The sequence below is a fragment of the Aptenodytes forsteri genome, unplaced genomic scaffold (assembly GCF_000699145.1).
Source record: "Aptenodytes forsteri isolate BGI_AS27 unplaced genomic scaffold, ASM69914v1 Scaffold258, whole genome shotgun sequence".
In the NCBI taxonomy this organism is placed as follows: Eukaryota; Metazoa; Chordata; class Aves; order Sphenisciformes; family Spheniscidae; genus Aptenodytes; species Aptenodytes forsteri.
In genome coordinates this window covers 1,309,033-1,319,467 of record NW_008795250.1, presented here as the reverse complement: position 1 = coordinate 1,319,467, position 10,435 = coordinate 1,309,033, and the positions used below count along the sequence as shown (strand labels likewise).

Sequence of the window (10,435 nt, the reverse complement as noted above, 5' to 3'; positions counted from 1 at the left end):
CCTGCTTTGGTTCGCCTGTTTTTACTGCGCGGCAGTAAAACGGCCATGCCCGGGTGAACCGGCCTGATGCCCCGTGTTCTGTCGCAGGGAGAACGTGCTGAAGAACCTGGATGACAAGGCTTTTGACAAGCCCATCTGCGAGGCCCTCTTAAACCAGAAGTTTTTCAATGGAATTGGGAATTACCTCCGCGCGGAGATCCTGTACAGGTAAGGTGGGTTGAGCACCCGCTGACCTGCCATGGAGGTTTGGTCTCCAAGAGTTTGCCAGAGCTTGACGGCTCCTCGGCTAAGCCGGCTGGGCCTCCTCACCTGGTAGACACGGGCAAGTGCCAGAACCGGGAGTTCAGGCTCGCGTGTAACGGATGGACTCTCTCAGGTTGAAGATCCCTCCCTTCGAAAAGGCTCGGACCGTGCTGGAGGCCTTGAAGGATCAGGAGCAGGCGAGGAGGAAGAAGGTGGGGAATACCTGGTGCTCTCGCAGGCTCAGAAAGGGGCAGGTTTCCAGACAGACGCCACACCAGGGATTTGTTTGCCTGTGGCCCTGCAGGATGTCTCGGCAGCTCCCTGGGGTCCCGGGAGCCTCTTGCCTTCCGTGCAGGGAGCCGGACTGAGCTGAGAGGCGTTCCTGATTCGGGTTTGGGCTCAGCAGCGGTGGAGGCGGTTCGGTTTGCTTCCAGCCCCCAGTCGGGGCTCAGCTGGCTGCCTTGCTCTGGCTCTGCTTTGGGCTTAGCTGGGCACGAAGCTCTGGTTCAGGTCTGCTGTTTCGGGCTTGTTCCAGCTCAGGGTTCGGGACCAGTTTCAGTTCGTGTTTGGTTCCTCGCTCTGATGGGGCAGAACATTGTCACGAGGCCCTTGCAGAGCTCGCGCAGCCTCTGTCCACACCGCTGTCGGGAGGTATTTGCTGCTCCGAGTCTTTCCCAACCCGACGGCAGGCATTTTTCCCTCACAACTATAACGCTTGCTGCGTGGGATCTTTCTCCTCAAGCACGTTACTGTCCTTTGCCATAAACACCCGTGTCTGAGCACGTCTGCCCCTCCAACGGAGCGGCAAATGGGGCGCAGCACTTCTGTAACCTCACGTGTGCAGCGTTCGTTCACACGTGGCAGGGCTGACGAGCTGTGACAGCTCTCCCAGCACATGCCTGCGTGCTATAACGCTTGCTGCGTGGGATCTTTCTCCTCAAGCACGTTACTGTCCTTTGCCATAAACACCCGTGTCTGAGCACGTCTGCCCCTCCAACGGAGCGGCAAATGGGGCGCAGCACTTCTGTAACCTCACGTGTGCAGCGTTCGTTCACACGTGGCAGGGCTGACGAGCTGTGACAGCTCTCCCAGCACATGCCTGCGTGCTGCACTGGTGCCCGCGAGCACCCGGCTTCTGCCGTCAGGAAGTCTCCGGGTATATTTGGGGCGGGTGAAGAGGAAGGGGCGAGGGAAACAAACACCTTGCAAGCTTAAAATCTCTGGGGAAGGCTGCAGCAGAGCCCACCGGACGATCTCGCGGCCTCGGGGGAGAGGAGGTGGCTATTTTAAAGGCGGCTGAAAATAAAACATGTGACTTGAGGGCTGTTTTTACAAAGTGCTGACGTTCCCGTGTGCTAGCCCTCTTTCATGTCATCGTAGCTGGGGGGAACATGCTAATGTGCAGTTGGAAGCCTACAAGGGGGTGAGCTCAGGGCTGGCAGGTGGTGGGGAGCGTGGCAGCTCATCCTCAGGAAGGCGAGAGGAGATGGGGAATTTGGCTGGTGTTGGGAAGGAGAGACCCCCGGCGAGGCTGGGGTGGCTGGCAGGTGACCTCCCTCCCCTTCTCCACCCCTGCAGAATCCTTCCCTGACGCTGAGCAAAAAGCTGAAGCTGATGCGGGAGAACCCGGATCTCCTGGAGCTGTGCCACACCGTGCCCATGGAGGTCATCGCGGCGGGTGAGGCGACAGGACGGGGAGCTGGGGAACAGGGACAGCTGGGACTGGCGAGGAGGCCTGGGCTTTGCGTTCCCGGCAGCAGGAGGCTTGGGAGGGCACCCCGACACCATGGTCACTGCTTCCTCTCTACTTCTGTCCTTTCTCTCTCTCCCTTCCCAGAGAAAAACCTCTTTGACCCAGATCACTCGGATAACTACGCCGCTTTCAAGAACTGGCTGCAGTGTTACTTGGTGCCCGGCATGAGCTCCCTGCGCGACCGCAACGGCAGGACCATATGGTTCCAGGTAGGAGTCTGGGGTCGCTGCCTGGGGCTGGGTGCCCCCCGACCACTCCTCCAAGGGGACACCAGCCCATTTTCTGCTTCCCGAGACCCCCCGGCATTACACTGTGTCGCTGCGGGTCTCCCTCTCCAACAGACTGCTGTGACCGCTGGACATGGAGGTGACAAGGACCCTCTGTGCGGTGGCCAGCTGGCCGAGGGATGGCAGGCAGTCTGGAGTAGAGGGGCTGATTGCGGGAACGGGGGGCTCGGGTGGTCTGGCAGCCCTGTCCCTCCCTCCTGTGCCCCCTGTCTGGGCGCGGCGCCGTGGTGGGGCCTTGCAGATGGAGCGGGGGCTGATGGGAGAGTCCCCGAGGCACAGGGCAGGCAGAGCAAGCCGGACTCCCGTGTGAAACATGGCTGTTTCCCCATCACTGTCTTGGCTGCGGGGTGGAGAAGGGGCACGGATTCTGCTGCCGCTACCTGCAGAATGACTGCGCCCCAAGTCAATGCTCCGTCGCCTTCCTTGCAGGGAGAGCCTGGCCCCATGGCTCCCAAAGGTGAGTGTCTTCTCTCCTCCCCGCGGGACCTGCTCTTGCTCCGGGAGGCCTGGAGCCTGGGAAGCCCCATGCTTGCTGTGCAGCACGGGGGCAAAGGCAGGGGCAAAGCCCCTCTCCCTGGGGTGCCGATGTGCTTGTGATAGCCGGTGGCACTGGGGGACAGAGCCCGCTGTCCCCAAGGCTTCCTGCCAGCACACCCGCTTGCCTGGGCACAGCCTTTGCGCCCGCAGGCTGCTTTTCCAGGCCAGCACCTACGTCCCCTTCCTCGCCTGCCAGGCTGGGAGCCGGAGGGTGTGCTCTCCCTGGGGCCGAGTCTGAACTGAGCAATGTTTTGGCAGGGGAGGGAATCTGGTGGGGGAGGAGAGGACACCCCCCTCAAGCCAATCCCTCCACCCCGGTGCCAATTCCCCAGTGCTCAGCTCGCACATCACCCGTGACAGCGTCCCTGAAAGGTCACTGGGCTGCAGCCTGTCCCCTGAGGCGCGGGCGCTCTCTGCCCCATCTCCCCCTCACCCTGCCTAACCTGGGCACGTCTTCTCACACAGGGCAGACGTCCCGCAAGAAGCGCGCTCGGCTGAAGGCAGATCCCGAGGCTCTGACCCCCAAGGTAAGAAGCTTTGTGGTTGTGGCTCCTGCTGGGTCTAGAGGCTGACCTGTTCCCCGTGCCTTGCTCAGGCTGCTCCCGAATTCACGGTGGGGCTCCTACGTGCAGTTTCTCATCATCTGGCGGTCCAAGCACACTTCTGCTGCCAAGCTCTGGCTCTGATGTCCACCTAGGTCACCAAGCGCACCTCAAAACGGTGCTCCAGGGCTGCAGCGAAACCCCCGAAGTTGGCCGAGGAGGAGGAGGAGGTGGCTGATGGGCTGAGGAAGGGACGTGCTCGCGGGAAGAGGAAAGCGACCGCTGCTCCAGCCTCGTCTGAGCCCGATGCACCGGTCAAAGCCAAAAGAAGCCGCCGGACGTCTGCGCGCAGGGGCAGAGGTGAGGCTGGCAGTCCCCGCAGCTTTCAAACGCACAGGCGGGGGCTGTGGGAGCGCTCCCTCGTGTCAAGGGGACTGAGGGGGTGCCAAAGGGCAGGAGAGGAGTCAGCGGGGCTTTGCGGGGCAGAACCAGGCACCCCCTCACTCTCTGACTTCTCATCTCCCTCTCCATTTTCCAGGCGCAGCCCCTGCCGTGTGAGTGCTGCACGCTGCCCTCCTCCTGAGGGGCATTTTAACAGCCGCAGGAGGAGCTCAGGGAGGGCCTGGCCAGGGGCCTGGGTTAGTGCTGGGGAGAAATGGGGCTGCTCTGTACCTGTGCTCGTGCCCGCTTGCTACTGCTGCATCTGGCCGGTGTGGGAAGGAGAAGCTGGGCTTGGTGATGGGGCTGATTTACCCAGCGTCCGCCTGCTGTCCCCGGGCATTTGAGGGGGGATAAGGGCCACGGACCACACATTGTGCTGGACCCTGACCCTTCCCTCTGCCTAAAAGTGGATTCCCTCTTCCTTCCCCTCTTCCCTTTCTGGCTGCTGCCTGGATCACTGTTTTTAGCTGACTAATAAAGTATTTTGTGTAGAAATCACCGTGCATGCCTTTTTGTGTGAAGGATAACCCCTCTGTGCCCAGCCTCTTCCCCAGATGGGCTGGAGCAGGTAAAGGCCACGGACCACACATTGTGCTGGACCCTGACCCTTCCCTCTGCCTAAAAGTGGATTCCCTCTTCCTTCCCCTCTTCCCTTTCTGGCTGCTGCCTGGATCACTGTTTTTAGCTGACTAATAAAGTATTTTGTGTAGAAATCACCGTGCATGCCTTTTTGTGTGAAGGATAACCCCTCAGCCTCTAGCCTCTTCCCCAGATGGGCTGGAGCAGGCTTCCCCTCCCCCCCCTCACCAAAAATAAAGGTAAGCTCTGCCTCCCCAGTCCCAGGAGTCAGATCCTGCTGAGGAGGACATTAAGAGAGCAGCAGCTACAACAGAGCCCCTGGGAGGAGGCAGATCAGCGCAGTTATCTGGAAATAAGTTAAGAAAACAGGCTGGAGCTTGTTTTCAGGTAATTTTCTTGTTTACTTGTGTTCCCCTTCTGCAAAGGCAGTGCAAGAGGCAGGAGAAGGGAGAGGGGGATGACTGCAGTGCGTCTTTAAACTTGTTGCCCTTGGGTCTGGACAAGATGAAGGCCAAGACACAGGAGCCACTGCTGCTCCCCAAACCCCCCCGGGTTGGAGCAGATCCCGTGCGGGGCCAGCCAGCCTGTCCCACAACCTTACCCACCCTTCAGCTAGCTAGGAACTCACTCGGGCCCTCCTTCCCTGGTTTAGGCAGGGGGTAACTGTCCTTTCCTGAAGAACACGGTTGTTCTCGAGCGCTGCTCTCCGATGGCTGGGTGGGGGGCGAGGGGGAGACACTGCCCTTCCCTGGAACCACCGCCTCCTTGCACAGCTCTTGGGATGGGGGAAGCCTCAGGCTGCGATTTGAGCTCACGGCGTTGGTCCAGGTTGCCGCAGCATCAGCAAGGGCGACTGACGGCGTCACTGCCTCAAGACCAAGAGGACGGAGAGCACGCGGAAGGGTGTGAAGGAAAGCTTCACGCCCTGCTGCTCCATCGGCAGGCGGCCCCCTGCAGCCGGCTGCTCCAGGAGGTCGCAGCTGGGGAAGAAAGCAGCGGGTGAGGCTGAAGCCACTGATCTCCATCCCCGCAGGCGCCCAGCCCTCCAGCGTGGACTTACAGCATCGCTTCCTTAACGGGGAGGGAGGTCTGGAGCCAGGTGACAACGGTGCTGCCATGTGCCTCGTACAGCCGAACCACCACGGCTTCAGGTCTGTCCTCAGCCTTTGGGGGACAGCGCAGGCGGGAATTCAGACGAATGAGACAGGCGCATCCTATCCTACACCTCGGGGTACAGCCCGACCCAAGTGATCGCGGCTGAGCGGCTCTGCCTGTGGGCACGCGCGTTCCTGACCTGCTGCGCTGCGGCGCTAACGACTGTGGCTGCAGTACCCACATGCAGACGCAGATACTACCACGATCCCTGGTGCGAGTGCCTGCCCGGGCTGACAGAGAGGGGTGCTAACCCCCCTTGCCCTCACCTAGCAGGACATGCAAACCAGAGGGATCGCTGTTTCTGCTCAGCTGAGCCTGCCGGTCACCCAACGTGGGGGAAAGAGCAAGCCATGCTTAACAACAGCAGCTTAACCCAACTGCCCTCCCCACTTCTGCCCTGGGGACTTGCCTGCTTGACAGTCTCCAGCACGACCGCAGGTGAGCTGACAGAAAAGGCACTCCAGGCCGGGCACTGGGCAGAGCTTGCCGGCACCGTGTGGAGGGGGAAATTCAAGTTGTAGGCGTGCTGGATCACACTGGCGTCCTGGAAGGAACCTGCCACACAAGAACCTCTGGCCAGCCTCTACGCATGCACAGCCAGAGACATGCTCACCCCAAGGCTCACTGGAGCATCCTCCACCCTGCGTGTCACCACAGGGCCCAGCTCTGCCCGTCACTCACCCAGGTGAGGCATCACAGCGTAGGTGAACATGTGGCACGCGATGTCCGCCGTGGCATCGGGGGACTTGGGTGCTCTCAGCCTAAGGCAACAAGAGGTAGGTGAGAGTGGTGTCTCGGCAGCGCCCTCTGTCACCCAGTGCGGAGCCAGAGGAGCGCTGTGACAACTGCCTCCCCCTGCTACCTCGAGGCTGGGCCCTGAGGTGGAAGCCAACATCCTGCTGGTTTCTGGCAACAGCAAACAGACCCTGGACAGTCCCAGAAGCTAAAAAGTTTGAACGGTGTTTTCCTGTGAAACTTACGGCTGACGGAGTCAAACTGAAATATGTAGAGCTTCTCTTAGCTTTGTGTGCATCCATAACATTGCTGTTCCTTCCCCCTCCTTAAGCCTCCCCTCCTGGGATATGTTTTGGCCAGCAACAGAAAAATTACTTGGTGCAAACGTGGATCTGGTCTCTCCTGAATTATCTGTGAGCATAACTCACAGGAATTACTTTATCTTAGTCAATTTTAATTAGGTCAGCCAAAAGTTCTCGGACGACAGCCAGCCGCTCAGACTAATACCAGACTATTTCCTTATTAACTATGATCATCTAGGACCAGGTGCTGCCTTGACTTCCAAGAGACACCTCAGAAGGCAAAGTGACTGCTGCAGCTCCACCCTCACCCCAACCCTACTCACAGCGAGAGGCTGAGGACGTTCCCATGGGCTGATGCCCCGTATTTGCAGTCGTTCAGCAGTGCCACCCCGAAGCCGTGCTCGGAGAGATCCAGCCACTTGTGAGCCCACACCTGCAGGAGGTACCAAGGGACATATTCACCACACAGAGCTACTGCCTGGGAGCAAAAGCAGCCCCACCATGGGAGGAGCAGCTCGGCCCTGGGACCAGACCACCTTTCCTCTCACCTCGAATCGAGCCCAGTCCCAGGACGTGTTCCAGTGCGTTGGCCGCTGCAGGTGTCCAAACTGGATCTCATAGGTGGCGTTTGTGCTCCGGACCTGCACAGGGAACTCCACCTTCAGGAACTTGTGAGCCTCCTTCCACTCAACCTAAACGCGGTAGCAGAAGGACATCACCACGGGGGGCTGACGGGCAGAGGCTGCGCTTATCCTTCCCTGGTGCACAGCAGCCAGCTCGCACCCAGGCCAGACCAGGTACAATAAAACCGCGCTAGAGTCTGAACACAGATGAACTGGCGGGTGTCTCTTCCACCCTTGTCCCTCAGGGCCCCCACCCTTGGGCTGCCTTCCCCTAAGGCAGAGGGGGGCTCCAGGGAAGGAAACAGGAAGGGGAACGTAATTCAGACGGGAGGTTCAGCTCCCCAGGGCCCTGCCTGCACAGCACACGTTCGTATCGCACGGCAGCCGCTGGCCAAACCTGGGTCAGGAAGCGGAGGTACGGGCACGTGGCATCCAGGATGATCTCCTGGGTTAAGGTGCTGCTTTCCCCGATCTGCAGAGAGAAGCTCGCGCTTCCCCGCAGGCCCCCAGCCAGGGTGATTTCCAGAGGCTTCAGCAGCGTTGTCACTGGCTTCCTAGAGAAAGGGATAAAGGCAGAGCTGGTCTCAGCCTGGCAGATCCAGGTTCCCAAATCCCAGTCCAGCCTCCCACACAGCAGGCACTCACTTCTCCAGAGTGAATGCTCTGTTGCAGCTTTTGTTACAGCTAGGACTGACAGGGAGGCAAGAACCTCAGAGCAAAGTCAAAATCCAAGTGCTGCATGCACTGCTCCTCTACCTGGTTTCCAAGTGATAATCCATCACGTCCCAGGCATCCCAGTACAGGGGAACATCATCAAAGAGTGCAAACTGGTTGGCATAGCAGCCATCTGGGACTGACTCTCTGGAACAAAGTGGAAGAGAGAAACAGCAGCGTAAGAAGAACTGGCAGTGGAGAAGGGCGTACAGTGAGAAGAAGACCTGAGAGAAGTGTGAGGAGCCCGGTTCCAGTAACTGGGTGATAGACATACCTCTCGGAGTCCACCAGCCGAAGCGAGGTCAGGTGCCCCATCATGTCCAGGCAGACTGCAATCACCCCATTCTCCATGGCAATGGAGCCGTCCTCCTTGGGGGAAAGGACAGAAACAGATTTCGCAGACCCACACCTGCGGGAGTTGAGTGCCCCAGTTGCAAATCTAGTGTGGGAACTTGCTGCATGCTGGATTCCCTAGATTTCTCCCCAATCAACCTTTGATGCAGGGTACACCGATCTGAGGACAACTGCCGTTGTGCTTACCTGTTTCCTCACTGCCACAGGCTGAGGGGGCAGCAACGGCTCCCTCACTAGAGCATAGCCCATGCTGGGGACTGTCACCAGGGCTGGAAAGCAAAGAGGTTCTGTTCCAACATCTGCCCCAGAACTAACCCTAAGTCACACTGTGCTGCCCAGCTGCTCTCACGTCAGACCTAGCACCTCCTTTCCTACCCTCCTCTTCTCCATCCATAGTTCAGGGACAACTTTGAAGTGGGATAAAGTCCCAAGGAGTGATTTGACAAGTCAGTAAACCCTCCCCAGGGCAGGGAGAGGCAGAGTATTTCTGTTACTGCCTCTGCCCCGTAAGAAATTCTGATACATCAGTTACCCCCGAGTTAGACATACCTAAAGTCTCTGTTCCGGCTGGCCCAGTCCTGGAGATCACCTCGGTTCGTTCCCAGGGCAAAGTGTTCAACACGAGGGTGCTCTCGGTGCTCCCTGCCTTGGGCTGCAGCAGTTCCCTGCATAAGGACTGCACAGCTTCCTCCTGCAGCCGAGCACCAGCCCTGCGGATCTCTGAGCAACAAAAAGGCCTGAGTTGGATCTGTCCAGGCCGTTTCTCACATCTGAGAGAGTTTCTGGCGCTCCCGTGCAATGTACGCACACTTTAGCTACTTCCAAGCTACAATTACTAATTATCATTAATATTATTATCTATTAGTAAGTAATTAAAGTTTATAATTATTCTTAACTTTGTTATTACAAGATTACAATGAGCTATGCCAGCTCAACTGGAAAATTGTGGTGCTGTAATAAAGTGAAGCCACTGCAAGTGCCTGTGGGCAGGCAGGAACAAACCTTTGCTGGGGTCTATCCTGGCATGCCAGCAGCAAGCAGAGAAGTCAGTAACTCGGGATGTTTTTCAATCCCTTGGCTCCCCTGCTAATTCCCGGTTGAGTTAGCACTATTACAGACACATGCCTGCACACGTTCGACCCATAGCGCCTGGCAGTCCGGGACTGAAACCTCTGCAGCCCCACCAGGCAGGACCCAGTACGCTCCAACGGGTAAGTGCCCTCCTAACCAAACTCCCTGCTCACCTGCATAGTATTGCAGGGCATCCTCAACCACGAGCTGGATACAGCTGCCTGGCAAAACATCATGGAATTGGTTGAGCAGCAATAACCTAAAACAGAGAACAGAAACCGGGTGAGGAAGCAGGGGAGAGCACTGGATTTGTTCTGGCTTACCGAGCCCTGTTGGCAAGACGGACAAACTTAATAACTGTTCCTTATCCCCCCGTTAGCAAACACTTGAGAGAAAAGGATTTTTTCCGTAGATTCCTTTAAATCTCTTTATGTTAGGACTTGTCAACTGTCATCTTAGTAAACCACAACCATGGGAAGTAAGAGCTAATTTTTTTATCCCTTGGGGCTACCAGATATATTGTTGCACAAGTTCAGACAAGTCCAAACGGGTGGGGAATAAGCTTAGGTCGGAAATGAAGCTTCCAGCCAGCAGAGTGGTGAGGCTTTGGAGCTGTCTTCCAACGGGAGAATCAAGCAAAGCACTGAAACACTTTCCAGGTGGAGCCCTGACCAGTTAGTTTATGGAAGGGGCTGTGTACACGCAGCGCTGCGGTACTAAATCCGCAAAGGTCCCTACATCCTAACTACGCACTGCTCTCCCACTCACTCAAGAGGCAGTTCAGATGAAGACAGGCTGTGGTCAGTCACCCTTCTGGCTCCAGCTGAACAGGGCTGAGAGATAAGTGACCATCTCCCACCATCGGCCCACTGAGCTGCCCAATAACTGCCCACACCAGTGCAGTCTGACTGGTCCAGGCTAATTTTGGTGCACTGATAGCAGGGATTTCTACCCAGACTCAGGCAGGGACAAGGAGCTGTAGGGGATGGGGAGTGGTACCCAAGAGCAGCCAGCTCTCACGTCGAAGTCCCCAGTCCTCATAGAATCATAGAATCATTGAGGTTGGAAAAGACCTCTAAGATCATCGAGTCCAACCGTC

The 10,435-nt window shown here is 57.8% G+C and overlaps 2 protein-coding genes across 2 annotated transcripts in view; one reads left to right on the top strand and one right to left on the bottom strand.

Annotated features, from left to right (window-relative positions):
- The window catches only part of NEIL1 (nei like DNA glycosylase 1), a 5,308-nt gene extending 1,016 nt beyond the window's left edge, over positions 1–4,292 (top strand). The window contains exons 2-9 of the mRNA XM_009278895.1: positions 88–207; positions 377–455; positions 1,822–1,921; positions 2,081–2,205; positions 2,713–2,740; positions 3,286–3,347; positions 3,518–3,722; positions 3,901–4,292. Of these exons, the coding sequence (XP_009277170.1) occupies positions 88–207; positions 377–455; positions 1,822–1,921; positions 2,081–2,205; positions 2,713–2,740; positions 3,286–3,347; positions 3,518–3,722; positions 3,901–3,920 (739 nt within the window). The 3' untranslated portion in view covers positions 3,921–4,292. The remainder of the gene's footprint in view (positions 1–87; positions 208–376; positions 456–1,821; positions 1,922–2,080; positions 2,206–2,712; positions 2,741–3,285; positions 3,348–3,517; positions 3,723–3,900) is intronic.
- Positions 4,293–4,777: 485 nt separating this feature from the next.
- The window catches only part of MAN2C1 (mannosidase alpha class 2C member 1), a 17,641-nt gene continuing 11,983 nt past the window's right edge, over positions 4,778–10,435 (bottom strand). The window contains exons 15-26 of the mRNA XM_019471950.1: positions 9,510–9,595; positions 8,815–8,985; positions 8,452–8,534; positions 8,186–8,280; positions 7,954–8,058; positions 7,595–7,751; positions 7,123–7,266; positions 6,898–7,007; positions 6,219–6,298; positions 5,947–6,092; positions 5,443–5,546; positions 4,778–5,362 (exon numbers count right to left, since the gene is read on the bottom strand). Of these exons, the coding sequence (XP_019327495.1) occupies positions 5,245–5,362; positions 5,443–5,546; positions 5,947–6,092; positions 6,219–6,298; positions 6,898–7,007; positions 7,123–7,266; positions 7,595–7,751; positions 7,954–8,058; positions 8,186–8,280; positions 8,452–8,534; positions 8,815–8,985; positions 9,510–9,595 (1,399 nt within the window). The 3' untranslated portion in view covers positions 4,778–5,244. The remainder of the gene's footprint in view (positions 5,363–5,442; positions 5,547–5,946; positions 6,093–6,218; positions 6,299–6,897; positions 7,008–7,122; positions 7,267–7,594; positions 7,752–7,953; positions 8,059–8,185; positions 8,281–8,451; positions 8,535–8,814; positions 8,986–9,509; positions 9,596–10,435) is intronic.